This window comes from Bos taurus, chromosome 20, assembly GCF_002263795.3.
Source record: "Bos taurus isolate L1 Dominette 01449 registration number 42190680 breed Hereford chromosome 20, ARS-UCD2.0, whole genome shotgun sequence".
NCBI classification, from domain to species: domain Eukaryota; kingdom Metazoa; phylum Chordata; class Mammalia; order Artiodactyla; family Bovidae; genus Bos; species Bos taurus.
Window position 1 is genome coordinate 24,213,683 of NC_037347.1, and position 19,832 is coordinate 24,233,514.

Below are 19,832 nucleotides of genomic sequence, written 5' to 3' on the forward strand. Positions count from 1 at the left end.
CTGGAACCACAGGGACAAATGATCTCTTTGTTTGCTTCTGAGAGCTATTTTTATGATGATTTCTCTCCTGGTATTTGGATGACTTTTTAAAAATGCAGATGCCATTGAGAAGAAAAGCCAGACGGTTCCATGATTTTGATACTGCTAATTGTTCTATTGGAAATGGAATATAACGAATCCTAAAATCCCTTCATTTTAAAGCTGTGTGCACATGATCACATGAGTATGCATATATGTTTATAATGTAGAATAACCTGAGGAGGAGGGAATGTATATATTATAGTCAATGAAGAGGTCATTACTTTTTTCATTTTTCGTGGCAACACTGCCAATATTTGATTTGATCTGAGTTACATTTGTAATGTGGTGAAGCAGGGCATAAAAGTGTAATTTAACTGACATAAAAAGGATTCCTAAAACAGATGAGGATACTATATTACACAGTTTATTTCTTTAGCTCTGAATGTGGCCTTATGTAGTTTCTTGAAATTGATGGATAAGTTGGCCCAGACCCGGGGAATGCCAGGGGTGAGACTTCACACCAGAAGCCGCCTGGTTTCCTGAGACTCCGACTGGAGAGCCTTTAGCAGCACAGCCCTGCTGATCAGTTAGGGGAGAATGAGTAATCTGTGCAGGGTATGTAAACTGATTTATGACAGTTGGCCACAAAGGCAAGCTACTCTGAATCTACCCTCAGGACTGCAAATGAGTTTTCCTGCTTGCTAAATACAGCCAATAACATCAAGTAGAAATGAATTTGGACTTTTCTGGTGGGTGAGTGGTAAAGAATCTGCCTGAAGTATAGGAGACCTGGGTTCAATCCCTGGGTCGGGAAGATCCCCTGAAGGAGGGCATGGCAACCCACTCCAATATTTTTGCCTGGAGAATACCGTGGACAGAGGAGCCTGATGGTTACAGTCCATGGGGTTGCAAAGAGTCGGACACGACTGAGCGACTGAACAGTGGCAGCAGCAGAAATGAATTCAAATTAGAGCAATTTACTGAATAATGAGTTTTGACCAAGAGAATATGGAGCCCACCACCTTTTTTCTCAATTATTTTTCAGGATCTTAGAGAATTTAAGTTTCACCACAAGGGGGTGTACATAGTTCATGGACTATAAATCTGTCAGAAAGTTTTGAGATGAATTTTGCTGAATCAGTAAATTAAATGTATATTTAAAATGCTGAGCTAGTTTAAAAATAGACTTTCCTTTAAAGGCTTGCAATTTTAGTGCTTTAACTGCTACTTCTTCTACTACCTTGTCTAGATACCATTTTATTTCTTTCAGCTCTATTTTCTGAGTCCTAGGTTTCTTGCCACTGTGGACAATGTCTTGATAATACATTAGTAACTGTTCAAATGTTGCTTTGTCTTTGTGATCAGGACTGAAATTCGAAATATTAGCATGGTTACCAGAACAGACCCAGGCTTAAACTGTGTCTTAACCTGGATTATAACTTAAGCCATTTGTGAACATTAATAGAAAAAAATTTGGTTCATCAAGGGTCTTGACTCTTCCATAGATTAATGTTTTTCTTTTTGTATTTCTGTGTTGTTAATGTGCACTCAAGGCTGTGCACGAACACCCTGTTCCTTCAGAGGCAGTGTTCATTGTTAGAACTCCGCCAGTGCATGGATACCTTCGAAGGTCTTTACCGGAGGAGGGTAGCGTGGGTACAGAGGAGAAGTTCCCTTTGATGTTTACGCAGCAGGATGTTGATGATGGTTACATCCATTATGTACAGACAATGCCTGACCAACAACAGGACCGTTTTATACTGGATGTTATGAGTGGCTTCCAAGCTGTGAGCAGACTTGAAATCCTGGTGGATATTGTCCCTAAACGTATTCCTCTGGCAGTACAAAATTTCACAGTCCAGGAAGGTGGCTCCAAGGCACTTCCAGAAGACTATTTCAGAATTCCAAGCAAGCATTTTGAGGGACTTGACTGTGAATTTGTTCTACTCAAACCACCGAAACATGGTTATGTTGAAAATTCTCATTTTCCAAGAGTAAAGCTGATGAAATTTACCAGGAAACAGGTAATAACTCTCAATTAATATATTTGGATTTGGATATGTTGGATAAGAAAAAAATTGGCTATTTATCACTTGGATTCACAGACTTTGGGAAGTGATGGGGCCTTAGAAGATATCTGGTCCAACCTCCCAGCAGATGGGGAAGCCCTTCCATGATACCTCCATAGAGAGGTCATCTAGTCATTGCTTAAATATCCTCAGTGAGTTATTAGAGTGTTATTACTGTGATAGTTTGCTTCCTTACCATGAATAAAAGAATAATTTCCATATTTAAAAAAAAATCTCGAAGTATCTTTCAGATCCCCATTATTTCCTTTATAAGCTCCTAGGAACACACTGTCTTCAGGATGGAAACCATGAGCAGTTATCTAGCATCTTTGGATACCTTTGTCCAGTTAGCTAAGAATGCATATTGCTGCTTCATTTTGCTTCTAAGGATTTCACCTCATCAAGTGACTTGAATCCATTTACTAAAAACTTACTCTGTTCAAGTTACTGTGTAAGGTTTCCATGATAAGTAGACATATTTTTTTGCCTTCAAGAACTGCTGTGGGGGAGTTAGGCACATGAACTTTAATATAAGCTGTACTCTTCTTGTCTTTCATGTAGCACTTTAACAATGATACTGTGGGTGTGCAGAATGGTCACATTTGACTCTAATTGAAGGCTTCTCAGAGGGAATAAAGTTTAAGCTAGACTTTTAGGATAGAGAGAAGGAGCTGGGAGATAATAGAGATGGAGAGAGAAAGCAAAGAAATGCGAGCAAAAGGGGACTATATGGCAATGACGTGAAGGCATTGAAGTGAATGGTGTTCTAGGGGCCAAGGAATAGTTCACGAGGCTCCCAGATGGACAGAGTGTGCTGGAGGGTGCTTAGGGGCCAACTTTGGAGAGCCCTGAGGCACACGTCAAGAGGGTTAGACTCAATCAGGTGGTATTCAGAGCCATGGGGAGAAGTGGAGAGTGCTGAGGGTGGAAAAACTCGGTGCCTCTCAACTGGGGACCCAGGGGAGGTGATTCTTCACTGACTCCGTGCAACCATGTCTTAATCATAGCTTCCCTCCCAAAGGCTGGACAAACCACCTAAGATAACCACCTGCTCTCATGTGAATGGAATTTTAATTCTCTTCACCCCATGTACTCCGGGTGAGAGACTGAGCACTAAATTTTGGTTCTGTCTTAACCAGTTCCTTACCGTCTGTGCCTTGTATTAAGAGAAGTGTATATTTAAGCGTGGTTGGTTGACGTATGCATCACGTGTGTGTTCCCTACAGCATCCATGTTGCTGCGTAGCCTTGGTCACAGTCAAGATTATATGTTCCTGATCTTCAGGTGACCCTGTTGACTTAAAAAATAGTCACAATCTAAAAGTTGAGAGTTGTGTTTTATTTGGTGGAAGTTTTTGGGACTTCAAGCCCAGGAGACAGCATCTCAAGTGACCCTGAGAGAACCGCTCCAAGGAGGTGGGGGTAGGAATCAGGTTATATAGACGTTTGCGACAAAGAGCAGGTAGTCTGAACATCAAAAGGTTATTGTTAATGAAGTAAAACCAGATTAACCAAGCTAAAGAATTTAGCACTTTTCTATTTATGGGATGATGAAAGAGCCTGGGCTCACTCGAATCATTCCTTTCACATACACCTCAGCTATCTGGAGCCAGTATCCTGCTTTCATATCCTGAGCTGCTCAGAGCTCACTGTGGGGAGTGGCTACAGCCTAATGGCTGCCAGGTTGTGGGTATTCTTCTCCTTCCTGAGTGCCCATAAGGCTCAGGAATTCACATTTGGAGAGCCAGAACATCACTGTGACATCCTTTGTTTACTGATGTGACAGGAAATCCTCCATTTCTCAAGACCTTTACATTTTCCCTTCTTTTATGCCTTCTGAGATCTCCAGGGTTTGCGACATGGTCATTTTAACTTATGGTGACACCTAACAACTCGTGGCTATCACCTTCAGTGACAGAGAAGGAGCGGTCTTGGCCATTTCTGCCCTTCATTCATTCAGTGAATAATTTTTGAGTGTCCATTATGTGTCAGGTATGCTGGTTATAAGCATTGAGTGTAAAGCAGTGAATTAACCCAGCAACAAGCCCTGCCCTTGTGGATCTTTTTTCCTGGTGGGGAAAGAAAGAGGCAGAGAGAATAAATAAAATAAATAAGTGACTTTATATAAATACAATAATTGAATGAAATTAGTGCTATGGAGAAAAATAGAACAGGAAAGAGAGATAGGAAGTGCTGGGAACATCAGTGGTGTTTGTGTGTCTGTGTGTGCTGATGCTCAGCTTCAAATACAGTGGTTGGGGGCCTGAGGCAGCCTTGAGCAGACACCTGGAGGACGTGATGGATAGTGAGCTTGGTGGATATGGAGGAAGAGCATTCAGGCAGAGGGAAGAGCAAGTGAACAGCTCTGTGAGGGGAGCAGGAGGAGCTCAGTGTGTGGAGCTTCACACAAGGGTGGGGGGCCGTAGGTGAGATTTAGGGAGGTCCAGTATGGGAGGGCTTTTGACTTTATCTTTGACCCCTAGTGAGGTTCAGAACAATGCGGGAGGGAGAACGTGAACCGTTGTTATTTTTCTGTATGCTCAGTCATGTCCAACTCTTTGTGACCCCATGGACTGTAGCTCGCCAGGCTCCTCTGTCCACAGAACTTTCCAGGCAAGAATACTAGAGTGGGTTACCATTTCCTACTCCAGAGGATCTTCCCAACCCAGGGGTCAAAACAGGGGTCGCGTCTCTTACATCTCCTGCAATGGCAGGTGGATTATTTATCACTGAGCTACCTGGAAAGCCTGCTGTGAAGGGCGGAACTTAATATTACCTGAACATGACTGGTGACAGGGGACCAAATGCTTTTTGATCTTTTAACATTTTCTACGAGTTTATTAAGTACCTGAAAGTCAGCAGAAGTTTTTCTAGCATTAGAACTAGGAATAGATACATTCCCATCAAACCCTCCTTGCCTTTAGATTAATACCTACTAACTGGCATTTTGGGCTTCCCAGCTGGCTCAGCTGGTAAAGAACCCACCTGCCAATGCAGGAAATGTAAGAGCTGCGAGTTTGATCTCTGGATTGGGAAGATCCCCTGGAGGAGAGCATGACAACCCACTGCAGTATTCTTGCCTGGAGAATCCCCATGGACAGAGGAACCTTCAGGCTACAGTCCAAGGGGTCGCAAAGAGGTGGACACGACTGAGGTGACAGCACGTGCACGTGCACACTGGCATTTTACGTGGTAATTTGAGAGAGTACCACTCCATTGAGGAAATGATGTATTTCTGCAGGAAGGATACAGAGAAGGTGATGTCTATTTAAATGCTATCTTCCTACAGCATGTTAGGTTAGAATTTCTCCTGCCTTCTGATCAGTGCCATCTTCCACATTTTTTTTTTTTAATAGCTTAAAACAGTATGTTCCAGGAATATGTGGTCAGGCCTACGGTCTGGAATTCTCTTCCCATGGAACTCCAAAGAAACTTTCATGCACCTGTGTTCAAGTGACTACAACTTTCCCTTGAGACGGTTCGTGAACTTTTCAACTCTTGTCAGAGACACCTCTGAGAGATCAAAAGTCTTTGCTCAAAGGAAGTGCGCCATAGAACTGGACAAAGTTGAACTGTTAAGAATGTTGGCTGTATTTTATCAAAACAAACACAACCCCAGAGACTTTTTGGAAGTTCAGCTACTCCTGTTGGGCTTTGGAAGTTCTCTGCTGTTGTATTTTGGGGTCACAGGTTCACTGAAGCCAAGTTCCCGTCTAGCTTTAAAATTCTCCTGGTGTCTGGTTTTGATCCATACTTCCATCAGAATCTTAAAGACATGAAAGGCATTCTGAGTAAATCTGTGGCTATCACAAATCCAAGAGGAATAACTGATTCATTGGACAACCATTTCAGAATGAAAATTAGAAAGATGAAATCAACCAGGGATAAAAGTAAACATTTGCATTTTGGTTATTACAGTGAGAGAAATCTGGCTTGATAAAATAATTTATTTACAATGTATTTCATTATACTTTGTCCTCAGGAGCTTTTTAGTAGCTGTTAAGAGATGCACCAAAAAATGATTGTATTCTGCAGGAGGAGGAGGTAGCAGGTGTAACCTCACATACAAAGAGCAGTTAAGAGAATAATGCATACTTAGCTCAGAAAAGAGCAGTTTGGGGAAACTTAAAGAGTCTGAGCAGGCATGATGCACGCAATAGTTGCACTGGTCCACGTGTCCCCAAAGAGCAGAAATCCAACCAGTGGGTGCAAACTAAGAGCCCAAGCCCAATAATCTGAATTGTCCAACATTCTGAATTGTCTACAACTTCAAAAATTAGTCTGTCTAAATACACAAGCAGAGTCTGAATTTTAATGGGTGATCTGTTGGAAGAAAGGGAAGACTGTGTCACCTACAACACATTTTAGGGTTTGAAATAGCCTTTGAACTCAGGCCTTGTGAGAACCAGTCCAGCATTTTCTTTATTACCCCATGTTGCTCAATCACTCTGTTCATCCTTAAACTTACTTTTGGGATGCTGCAGTGCTTCATCAAAATTATGCCATGCATCAGAATTTGCGCTCTGATTGTCAGAATCACATTTTATGGGATGAACACATGCTTCTGTGTTTTAAAGAGATATAAAATATCAGGATTTCTCTTAGAGCATTTTTGTCATAGTTTTAAATTACATATCCAGTAGTGTGGTGAATTTTTTTGTTGGTTACAGGTAGAAAATGAATTGATTTCCTATGTGCATGATGGTAGCGAAGCACTTCTTGACAGTTTCATCATCTTTGCAAATAGCTCAGAGCTTGGAAAACAGAGTTTGCCCCAAACTCTTTTTGTGACTGTTGAATCAGTAAATGATGAGGCTCCAGTAATAACAGCCAATAAAATCCTCCAGGTAAGTGCTCCATGCTTTTGGATTTACCATAATAATACAGGGCTACCTGCTTGATTTTCTTTTGTATTATTTATGATGTTAATAAGATATATGACTATGTATGTATAGTTGACATATTCCAGCTGGTTTTAAATAAAGGTTAGTCATACCAGGACATTATGTTGATTTTGGCTTGTGCTGTTCTAAACCAGTCATCTAAAATGTTATTTTCTAAGTGACAAAGGATCTAGTCCACCAAGCTACAACTTGGTGCAACATACCCATAATATCTAGCTGGTAGTTGACACAAAGAGAAAAAGGATCTTTGGAGAGTGGTGTCCTGGCAGGTGACAGAGAGGGACAGGAAGAAAGCAAAGAGAACAACAAAGAAATAAGGAACAAGAAGCCTTTGACCTTGATTTATAAGATACTCCAGCACCAGCTGGATGATTATGCCGGCATACCCAGGAACCCACCAGGGGCTAATCGAAATAGAAAATTTTGCATTGTTAAAAATCGCTGGAGTTTTTGTTTTTATTTGCTCACAATAATTGGATCTGGGAATAGGCTTTTTAGTGCTTTTTTTTTTTTTTTTTTTAGTGCTTTTAATTCTATTACAGCTTGTTCGTTATGCAGCCTCTACATTTTAAGTGAAAAATTGATGATGGCGTTTTTAGACCTTTGGAACCCATTCCTTTATCTTCTAGTTAACTTCCCAGTCATTGCCCAGGTACCTGGGGATAATGTGTTCCAACCGGTCAACTGTGTGGGCCTCCCCCTCTGTTTTCAGCTTCCTTTCTCCCTCTCTCCAGACTTATTTTAGTACCTGTTGACCCACTCTCAGCAAAATGATTTGAGAAGTAGGCTGTGGGCTAGTGTGATGAACTGTAGGAGTCAATCGTTATTAAACACAGTTGTAAAAGTTTGCATTTATTACTGAGTAGAGTACTATTCATCTTCCATGCTGGTGTCATTTTCACAGCCCTACAAAGGAACTGCTGTGATTAATACCCTTGTTATAGATGGGAGTGCTGAGGCTCTGAGCAGTCTCAAGGGAAGGTGTGGACTTGAAGCCGAGCATGCCCAAGCCTGACTGTCTCACCACTGTGCTCTGCCACTTCCCCTCTTACCCATGACTGACTCAAGCTCTCCCAGTGTGTCTTTGTGATCAAGGGCTGTCTTATTAGTGAAGAAAAATCTCCAGAGCTTTTCTTCCCCTTGTTCCTACTAAAGTGGACTTACAGGAATAAGTCTGAAGCAGGCGTATTGACACCTCCGTGTGCTCAGGAGCCTCGGCAGAGGATCTGAGCACTTTGCTGAGTGATGCTGAACTGCGGGGTGAGAAAGATCCAGGGGAGGGACCGAGGCTCTAGAAAGAGAAGAGCTAGAGTTGCCTGGGAGAGAGGAGGACCAAGGAATTAGGTAGTGAACTCTCAGGCTTCCTTATGGAAAGGAACTGAAGCCCCGCTGTGGGCTTGGCATTCAGTTCTGAGGTACCATCAATTGTAAGAGGCACTATCAACTTAATAATAGCTTTAGTATATTTAAATGTACTTGTCAATTTAAGATGTTCAGAACATTAAATTGTGAGGAGAAAAAAGTGTACCCTAGACTTTGTCTTCTCTTAAAATTAGGAAAATATAGTCTGCTGGGAACCTTGCTTGCTCAAGTGGTTTGCTCAAACCTCTTGCCCCATCCCTGATTCCAGTGTTTTTCTCAAAAAAATAATAATAATAGCTGGGAGCAGGGGGCCATTGCCTTTATTCCTGCCTGTCCCCCTTGATAGCCTGGATCCAGGCCAGGAAAGATGCAACTTCCCAGTTTTGAGTTGTGTAGTCATTTGACACTGGCTCTTTCTGAACTTATTTTTTATTTATTTAGTAAGAAACTCATTTCTGCCATGAAAGTTCTGGATTAAAGTTAGGAGACCAGAGTTGAAAGCTTGTAAACTGCCCAATTTAAGCAAAATTTCCCCGGGCCTCAGCTGAGCTTTCAAAGAATTGATGCTTTCAAAGTGTGGTGCTGGAGAAGACTCTTGAAAGTCCCTTGGACAGCAAGGAGATCAAACCAGTCAATCCTAAAGGAAATCAACCCTGAATATTCATTGGAAGGACTGATGCTGAAATTGCAATACTTTGGCCACCTGATGTGAAGAGCCGACACATTGGAAAAGACCCTGATTCTGGGAAAGATAGAAGGCAAAAGGAGAAGGGGTCAGCAGAGAATGAGATGGTTAGATAGCATCACCAACTCAGTGGACATGAATTTAAGCAAACTCTGGGAAATAGGGAAGGACAGAGGAGCCTGGTGTGCTATAGTCCATGGTGTTGCAGAGAGTTGGACACAACTTAGCGACTGAACCATCTCTGGGCTTCACCTTCCTCAATAGCAAAACCATAAGCATGTTTCAGGGTGGGGTGTGTGAGTGTTTATGCATGTGTATGTTTTGCTTGATCATCTCGCAGTCCCACCCAGCTCTAACATCTTGTGGTTTTTATGACTGTAAACATTGTTTGACGCTCTCCGGGTGAAGCTGCACTTGGATGGATGAAGGGGCTATTGAGCTTCCATTTTCTGTTGGATGGAATCATTCCAGGCTAGACTGGGGGAACCTTTTCTCTGGGAAACATATGAATAGTTTTGGTTTTAAAGTCAGTGTGTCTAAAATCTGGAGGTGACTAGGTATGACTGTAAGACATATTAACTAGTCATGTACACATGTAGAAATCATTTTGGTAGGATTTGCTTGATTATTTTAAAATGGAAGAAATTTCAAGAATTTTTTTCTGCAGTTGTAAATGGTGGTCATGGTGCTCTATCAATGAACATCTTTCCATATCAAGGTGTTTAGGCTTATTTGCCAAAAAATGATTTTTTTTGTTGTTGTTTAAATTGTGATGATTGTGAATTAGAGGCTTTCTAGATTTCACTGATTACCAGTCATCTGGTGCAAAACATATTAATAGTGCCAGGACTCCTTAAGCATGGGTGTACTGCCTGCTCTGGAAGCCTAGCTGGACCCTGGTCACCCAACCTTCTAGACATGTTCCTCTCATAGATGCTTCCCTGACGACCCAGCCGAAGGAGCAGTGTGCCGTCCTCTGTCTCTTGACCCTGCTGTATTCTCCTTTGTAGTAAACAAATATTGTTTGTCTCCTCCCGTAAACGTAAGCTCCATTGGGAAGGGAATTTGCTGGCCCTTTCCTGTGGTGGCCTCAGTGTCTGGCACAGTCCCTGACAAGTAATAAGGGCAATAAATTTTGACTATCTAAGTGCTCCATGGAGCTTCTGTTGATTGGAGAAGACCTTGACAGTATGTGATAAACAGAGTGATGAACTGTGGTATGTTTTCACAGAGCACTTAAGGGGACAGGGCGCCGTGGGGTCAGAGAATGATGAGCTTGCAGAGAGCATGGTGAGGGAAGGTCTTACCAAGGAAGGGACATTTGAGCGGAGCCCTCTGTGTCAGGGGTTCCCAAGCCCTCTACAGGTTTGTTGGTTAGCGGTTAGCAAGGACTCATAGAACTCAGCATAGAGTCAGATCATGGCTAAGATTTATTTCAGTGAGATATATGAAGCAAAATCTGCTCAGGGAAAAGGCACATGGGGTGTAGACCAGAGGAAAGGAGGTCAGGCTGTAAGAGTCCTCTCCCAGTGAAGTCACACGGGATGCACTCAGTTCTTCTAGCAGCAAATTGTGATGATGTGCAGGAAGTGCTGTCTGCCAGGGAAGATGATTAGATCCTGAGTACCCAAGATGTTTACTGGGGGCTGGAGCTCAATAAAAGCAGGCGCCCTCTACCTAGTATGTACCAAGTCCCAGATTCCCAGGAGGAAAGCAGGGGTCCAGCGCAAATTACATTGTTTGTGCTGTTTAGATACACACTCTTATTATTTTAGGAAAAGGTTTGTATCAGTACAGGAAACTGTTTAATAACGGAGTTCCCAGATGCCAGTGAAGTACCGATTTGCACACAGGACTTCCTAAGGAAAGGCAGTCTTAAGCCTACTTTTTCTGAATAAAAGCCAGAGTGAGTGGGCTCAGGTAGGGGAGAGAGAAACCATATGAATGTTAGGAGCACAAGCAAAGGATTCAGCTAGAGCAAAAGTTGTGAGTCTGTAGCAGGTCTGGAGTGTTTGAGAACATGAGAAGCTCAGAGTGACTGGAGCAGATGGAGGGAGGAGAGTGGTCAGCCATTAGGTTCCATGGTAAGAGCTGAGTGCTGGGCATAAGGACCCCCTGTACTAGACCATTTAATTCCACTAGGCTTCAGAGGAGATGGGGAAGTGGGCCAGCATTTATTGAGCCCCTGCCAGGCTACATTATAGACGTATCACATGTGACTTCTCATTCATTGTGCTCACAGTCCTTGATGTACAATGAGGATTGCAGTAGATCTGGGCGCAGAAAGGTTAAGTTACTTGACCAGGGTCATACAGTTAGTAAGAGAGTGAGTTTTAAGCCCAGATGGTCTGAGCAGAGTCCACTCTGCTATCCATGATGTGAATGATCTGGTACAGTGTTTTAAAACTCCAGGTTTCAGACTGTTCAAAGTCTGTGAAATTAATTGAATGGAACAGGACCAACATTTTAAAAACAAATTAAATAGAATCAAATAGAACAGGTAGCATCAGAATGCACTGTGTGTAGCAAGGGCAGGATTGTTATATGAAACTTTTGCTTCATTTTAAACACACACACATACAAATACACATATATGTTCTAGGTTGTTGTGTAAAAAGTATCCCTCTCTTTGGGTGTTAAAGAACATTGTATGCCACTGATCTAGCAAATCTAAATGTTTTGATATAGGCAAATCACTTTTTAAAATTACTCTTCCTGTTCCTAGGAACACCTGACCTTTGACAGGTTGAGTCAAGTCTTAGAAGTTCATTTGTAGAAACTTCTGTCTAGCAGGGACCTGGAAGTGGATACTGGAGGGATGTAACAGAGTTAATTCAGCCTGTAACAACCCCCCACCCCACCCCACCGCCAGATACCCCTTCATCAGGGGTATGACATGCAAGAAGTCTCTGTGTTCAGGGGAGGGGGCATAAAATGTCACTGTCAGCTTTAAAGTCTCCCTGTGAACACTGTCATCATAGGCCTGCCTGCTGGTTCAGCCCTGCCTGCCCATTTGCTGCCCATCTGCCTGTACCGTCCAGCAAGAAAGGAGACAGGAATGGTCAGACTAGGTACATTGTCTGCAAACATGGCTGATTCACTTTAGGTACTGCTCTATAGCCCAGAGTCATGGTGAGGAGGGCATATACAGAAAAGGAAGAACATCATAAATTATAAAATTTTAAATATTAGGGAAAAAAGGGATGTAGACCAGAGTATATAATGACAACCTTCCTTTTCTGTTATATATAGTATAATGTGAATGAAATTAGTTTAAAGATTTTAGAAGAAGGAAATCTTGAGCCCTAAAATTTTATGATATAATTATAATGTCTGCTATCAATCTCAGTATAATTTAGACCTGATGAAAAAGAGCCAAGAGGCAGCTAATTTTGAGAGCCTGTGTTGGCAGTTTATGACATCTAAGATATCCTTTATTTTTGCCCCTAATATTTTTTTTTATTGAAGTATGATCTCTCTAGCATATCCATGACAATGTGTAATAGCAATGACAAATGAACACAGAAAACTTCCTGGAAAAACTGTGTGTGTTGAACATATTGCAAAGTGTTCTCCAAAATTGACAACTTTTAATAAAATTAAAGAGGTGCCACATGTTAGGCTTGTTCACTTTCTGAAAATTAATATATAAAGTGTATGCATTTCATCAAAATAGTAAAGCTCTGGGAGTACTTTTTCCAACAAAATAATAATTTCCCCAGAGCTATGGTTACTAGTTACTTCTCTCTAGGGAAAATTTCAAATGTAGGGAATTATTTCAGGCAGTGATTTTTCTTTTCCTAGATTTCAGAGCATGGGAAGCAGTAATAATAACTATAATTTACATAATCATAAGAAAGGTAGTACTAAAGAATGTTCTAACCATTAAACAATTGCACTCATCTCCTGTGCTAGTAAGGTCATTTTTAAAATCTTGCATGCTAGGCTTCAGCATTATGCAAACCAAAAACTTCCAGATGTCCAAACTGGGTTTAGAAAAGATAGAGGAACCAGAGATCAAATTGCCAACATTTGCTGGATCATAGAGAAAGCAAGAATATTCCAGAAAAACATCTACCTCTGTTTAATCAACTACACTAAAGCCTATGACTGTGTGGATCATAAACTGTGGAAAGCTCTTAGAGAGATGGGAATACCAGACCATCTTACCTGTCTTCTGAGAAACTTGAATGCAGGTCGAGAAGCAGCAGTTAGGACCCTGAATGGAGCAACCGATTGGTTCAAGATTGAGAAAGGAGTACAACAAGGGCTGTCAGCTGTCACCCTGTTTGTTTAGCCTATACGCTGAGCACATCATGAGAAACGCTGGGCTGGATGAGTTACAAGCTGGAATCAAGATAGGCGGGAGAAACATCAACACCACCAGATACACGGATGATACCACTCTAATGGCAGAAAGCAAAGAACTAAAGAGCCTCTTGATGAGGGTGAAGGAGAGTGAAAGAGTTGGCTAAAAACTAAATACTTAAAAAAAACTAAGATCTTGGCATCTGGCCCCATTCATGGCAAACAGAAGGGGAAAGGGTGGAAGTAGTGACAGATTTCCTTTTCTTGGGCTCTAAAATCACTGCGGATGTTGACTGCAGCCGTGAAATCAGAAGACTATTGCTTCTTGGCAGGAAAGCTATGACACACCTAGACAGTGGGTTGAAAAGCAGAGACATTGCCGATAAATATCCATACAGTCAAGGCTGTGGTCTTCCCAGTAGTCATGTATGGTTGTGAGAGCTGGACCGTAAAGAAGGCAGAGCGCCAAAGAATTGATGCCTTCAAACTGTGGTGCTGGAGAAGACTCCTGAAAGTCCTGTGGACAGCAAGGAGATCAAACCAGTCAATCTTAAGGGAAATCAACCCTGAATATTTGTTGGAAGGACTGATGCTGAAGCTGAAGCTCCAGTATTTTGGTCTTCTGGTGTGAACAGCTGACTCATTGGAAAATTCCCTGATGCTGGGAAAGATTGACGGCAGAAGGAGAAGAGGCTGTCAGAGGATGAGATGGCTGGATGGCATCACCAATGCAATGGACATGAACTTGGGCAAACTTTGGGAGATGGTGAGGGACAGGGAGGCCTGGTGTGCTGCAGTCCATGGGGTCGCAAAGAGTCGGACACGACTGAGCGACTGAGCAACAACAACAGTCGCTGATGCTTACATTGTGCTTATTCTGCTTCTAACGTTGTTCTAAGCATTTTGTATTTATTTACTCATCGAATCTTCAACAACTCTATGGGATATGGTTTTTATTTTAAGGATGAGGAATCTGGGGCACAGAGAGACTCAGACATTTGCACATGATCAGAAATGGAAGAGCCCCTGGTAGACAGTAGTGACAGAGGTGAGGATGTAAGTTTTTACTTGTAACCGTGATGCTCTACTGTCTCCCTTCATGGTTATAGTTAAGAAGCCCAAGACCTGAGGAAGTAGATAAAGTGAGTTTTACTGTTATTTCCATTTTCAAAAAGAGAGAAAGCTTCAGAAATGAAGTGAGTTGCCCAAAATAATCAAGTTAGACAGTGGCAGAGTCTGGGACAAAAACAGTCCTAAATGTGAATTAATAAGGCCTCTGTATTATGAAGCATTCTTCAGAGAAAGAGAACCAATAGGGTGAGTGTGCGTCTGTATTTATTTGTTGGTTTATTATAAGGAATTGACTTACGTGATCATGAAGGCTTCCAAGTCCCAAGATCTACGGGCAAGGGGGCAGGCTGCAGATGCAGGAAAGCCAATAGTGTGAAGTGAAGTGAAAGTCGCCGGGCCAGAATATGGGAGTGGGTAGCCTTTCCCTTCTCCAAGGGTCTTCCCAACCCAGGGATCAAACCCAGGTCTCTCTCACTGCAGGTGGATTCTTACCAGCTGAGCCACAAGGGAAGCCCCATGTAAAGGCTTTCCTGGTTCAAAGGCAGTCAGGCAGGAAAGAATACTCTTTACTCAGGGAAGTATCAGCCAATTTGTCCCACTCAGGCCTTCAGCTGATTGGTGAGGCCCTCTCACCTGAGATGGGGCTTCCCTGGTGGCTCAGACAGTAAAGAGTCTGCATGCAATGCAGGAGACCTTGGTTCAATCCCTAGGTTGGGAAGATCTCCTGAAGAAGGGAATGGCTACCCACTCCAGTATTCTTGCCTGGAGAATTCCATGGACAGAGGAGCCTGGCAGGCTACAGTCCATGGGGTGACACAGAGTCGGAGGCGACTGAGTGATTAACACACACACACACACACACACACCTGAGAGAGGGGAATCTGTGTTATTCAGCTCAGTTAAATGTTTACCTCCTCCAAAAACATCCTCGTAAAAACACGCGGAGTAGCATTTGACCAAATATCTGAGTACCCTGTGGCCCAGTCAAGTTGACATATAAAATTAACCATCGGAGTCTTCAGATTCTCTTGCTGTCTTTGACTTTCAAACAGCATTTTCTCAAGACCTTCAGACCATCCCACATGACCGCTCACTCTCCTTACTTATCATCGGAGCTTAGAGGAGGTGGCACGGAGAGTCATCTACAGTCTGTGTGGGAGGAGATAGCAGGCGGACAGGGTAGAACTGCTGAGGGCATCTCAGACTCTGGATGGGAGTTCAGAGGCAGGAATCTGAGCATTCACCACTCAGTCCCAGCATTCCAAGCACACTCCTTTCTCTTGAAGTACTTTAAACAACATTGCTTTGAAGCGCATGACCAATCAGTGGTGGTACAGGAGGTCATTTCAGCATGACAAACTGGAGCTGGAATTTGATTAGACTGCGTGGGGTGAATCCTTTGCATTTCCCTCTGACGTATGTTCTCCTGAGTACTTTTGTACTCAGGCATGACCAGTGATTTTCATGCATGCTTGATAAAATGTATTGGTGTCCACAAGGGGGCTTCGTTTTTCTATTTTTCACTTTTTGCTTTCAATGATACTGTACATTTTGTTTTGTTGTTGTTGTTGATACCAAAAATAGAACTATTTGCTTGTTTCTGATAAGCACTTGCCATCACTGTAAAGATCTCTGAGAGCTATGGACAGTGGAGCAATGAAGGCAGCAAAGTCCAAAACGGTGACTTGGAGGCCTGAAGGCCTGGAAGGATCAAAGAGTGGGATAGTCCATTCACAAATATTTCACATCCCTCTTGAAACTCAAAACAAAGGCCTGGGTTTTTAAGTATTTGGATCATAATTTGGATATATTAGATCATTTTTCTAAATCTAACATCCTGTTTAAAAGTGAATTAAAAAAATACATCATTCCAGGTTCAAATGTTAATTTTTTCAGATATTTATTCCTTAAGCCATTGTTTATTGGGCTTTGGATCACACTGCAATCTGAATCAAGTTTGGAGACTTTGTTTTCTTGTCCCCGCCCATTTGAAGTTTCTGTTACCGAAGACTAGGCATTAAATCAGGTCTCATCAAAAGCAATGGGACTTTTAACTGAAGCAAATTTTGTTTGAGTGGAAATGGAGAACTGAGGTTACTAGCTCTTGTTTTGAGTGGCAGATTTTACATTGGTTTTGGAAGATGATATATTTTAGAGGCAAGAGGGGCAACAGTGTTTCACAGAATAGTAACTACAGTGGAAAACATGCTTCATCCAGCTTTTGTGTGCACCACTGGAAAAAACGAGTATCTACGAGTCACAGGAAGAGAAATGGCATATATTTCCAGATCAAGTTCCTGAGGAAATGAAGATAAGATTCATATATGGATTTAAAAATGTAAAAAGTGCAAGACTAGGATGATTGGGCTTAGAATTTTGTTAGGCAGTCCAGCTTGTATATTTTATAGAAACTGGAGCCTTTTCATGGATTAACTGAAAGCCAAAACTTACAATTTGACATTAGGTTGATTAGTATTTCTGGTAGCTGTTAAAATTGATGTTCTTAGAGTTTGGGGCTGAAAAATCCTCTGTGGGCATATTCCAAATGCCAAGACATAGGAGCATCCATTGGCAACACAAACATTAAACAGACAAACTACGATCCCAAATTCTGGAGGAATGCTGTGGGATGAAACAGAATGTGCGGTGCATATTGTAGAATAGCCAATTCAGGTTATCAAAGGGGAAAGAGTGGGGCGGGGTAAATTAGAGTATGGGATTAACAGATACAAACTACTATACATATAATAGATAACGAGGATTTACTGCATAGCACACAGAACTATGTTCAATATCTTATAATAAGCTATAGTGGAAAATAATCTGAAAAAATACATACATATATATAACTGAATCACATTGCTGTATACCAGGAAGTAACACATTATTGTAAATCTCCTAGACTCCAATATTCTTTTTAAATTTGTGTGTGTGTGTGTGGGTGGGGGATTTTCCTTAGTAGTTGTCGCATGCAGACTTAGTTGACCCGTGGCATACGGGATCATGTCTCCAACCAGGGATCAAACCCTGTGTTGGAAGGTGATTAACCACTGGAACACCAGTTAAGTCCCTATACTCCAATTTTTTTTTTAAGTTAAAAAATAAAAAAGAATAGTGTCAAGAGTGATATTATACTCCAGGTGACTTTTAAGTAATATTTAAAAATCACATCCATTCTCAGAGCCAAATCTGATGAAGAAAGATGAGTAACATAAAGCTATTATTTATTGGATGGTTACTCTGTGCCAGGTAAAACTTGTTCTGAGTACTTTACATGCTTTATATCACTCATTATACATAATAATTCTATTATGCCTACTTCACTAATGAGGAAATTGAGGCACAGAGAAATTGAGAAATGTGCCCAAAGTTTCATAGCTAAAGTGGCATATCATTTCTGGTAGAAAAATGTAGAAATCCCGTGTAGTTTCTGATCTCCCTTTCTCAAATTCTGTTTAGTCATAGTTAATTTCACAAACTGCATTTTCTACTGAGGAGAACAGCCTGTTAGACCAGAGCAATTACCTCCTAAATAGTTTAGGATTGAATTTTTAAAGAGTTGGTAACAAGTGTAGAAGAGGATAAGGTTCTTGTCAGAGAGCAGAGAATGACACATAAGCTTAGAAATATGCACAGTATTTTTGTGGGAGGACTTTATAAATACAGAGAGAAATGTGAAAATCTATTTAGTGATAAAGCCGCCGCCTTTAGTGTTGGTGAAATGTCACATGACCATAGGATTAGAGAAACCCCAAGCAGCACGATTCCATGAGATGTAATGTGATGTCTCAGCAAGCACTTTAAACTCAGTGGCCCCAGTGGTAAAGGACCCACCCGCCAGTGCAGGAGACAGAAGAGACACGGGTTCAATCCCTGGGTCGGGAAGATCCCCTGGAGGAGGAAATAGCAACCCATTCCAGTGTTCTTGCCTGGAGAGTCCCATGGACAGAGGAGCCTGGCAGGCCACAGTCCATGGGGTCGCAAAGAGTCGGACACGACTGAAGTGACTTTTGGGGCTTTGGGGATTTCAAAACTGAACGCCTTCTCTTGCTGCCCAGATCTGCGCCTGCCGCAGCTACCCTCATTTCGGTTGATGGTGATTTGGTCCTTCTAGTTGCTGAGACCCAAACCAGGTCCTTTTCACCGTCTTCCTTCTTCTGCACCTTACTACACCTAGCTTGTTAGAAACTGTCAACAGCACCCAGAATTTCCCCGCTTCTTCCCTCCTCTCCAGTGCCCCCCACTCTCTTCTCTCTGCAGGATTATAGCACGCGTCTCCTAACTGTTGTCCTGCTTCTATCCTTGGCCTCCCACACTCTGTCCTTGACACAAGGCCACAGGGGTCTGTTACCACTAAGCTGGCCCAGGTTATGACTTACCGAAAGCCCCATGGTAATTCCTGGTTGCACTCAAGTGAAGCCCAGGTGGCCTTCAAGAGCCTGCAGGATTGACCTTGGCAGCCGTGTCGATGTGCCGCCTCCTACTCTTCAGCTTGCTAGTTCTGGCCCCGCCGCGCTGGCCTCTGCTGCTCCGCAGCCGGCCGAGGCTTGCCCGCAAGCAGGGCTGAGCTCTCTTCCTGGTTGTACTTCCCCACGTGTCCCCATGGATCCTCCCTCACCTCCTTCCAGTTCTCCTCAGATAAGTCTCCTATCTAACCTCTGAGCATCTCATGTTGCTTCATTTAAAATTTGTTTACAGTGCCTGTGACTCTCTAACAGACTGTGTCATTTATTTCTTCATTATTCCTAGCATTTCTTCCCTGTATCCCTTTATCCTCTGCTGTTGGAATGTATCCTCCATGAGGACCGGACTCTTTTGTATACTGATGTATTGCAAGCACCAGAACATTGCCTGGGATATAGCAGATGTTCAAAAAAGGATGATGTGTTGAATAATGTAAACAGATTTTAAATACAAATGGAAAAATAGAGACTGTTACTCAGAAACAACTGCAATAAGCACTCACCTGGGCTTCCCAGATGGCTCAAGTGGGAAAGAACCTGCCTGCCAATGCAGGAGATGCAGGCAGGAGACTTGGGTTTGATCCCTGGGTTGGGAAGATCCCCTGGAGAAGGAAATGGCAACCCACTCCAGTATTCTTGCCTGGAAAATCCTATGAACAGGGGAGCCTGGCAGACTACAGTCCATGGGGTCCTGTAGACTTGGACACAACCAAGCAACGGCACACGCACACAAGCAGAGTAAACATTGCAAGGCCATGGGGACTAGGTATTTGTTTCCCGGCAAGATGGATAGGATAAAGGAGAATTTTTAAAAAAGGTATTGTTTGTGTTCTGCCCTCAAATATTTAAAAGTGAATGAAATCATTTGCTTCTTAAAGTAATGAATAGAAATCCTTAAGTCAATCCTATGGGGTAGTTTCTGTGATTATTTGAGATTCCATATGGAATGC

General features: G+C 42.3%; 1 protein-coding gene across 2 annotated transcripts in view; it reads left to right on the forward strand.

The window, feature by feature from the left end:
- Positions 1-19,832, forward strand: part of CSPG4B (chondroitin sulfate proteoglycan family member 4B) — a 72,930-nt gene that overhangs the window by 15,114 nt on the left and 37,984 nt on the right. For both annotated transcript variants that reach the window (XM_002696335.7, XM_024981464.2), the window contains exons 4-5: positions 1,575-2,045; positions 6,760-6,936. In XM_002696335.7, the coding sequence (XP_002696381.3) occupies positions 1,575-2,045; positions 6,760-6,936 (648 nt within the window). The remainder of the gene's footprint in view (positions 1-1,574; positions 2,046-6,759; positions 6,937-19,832) is intronic.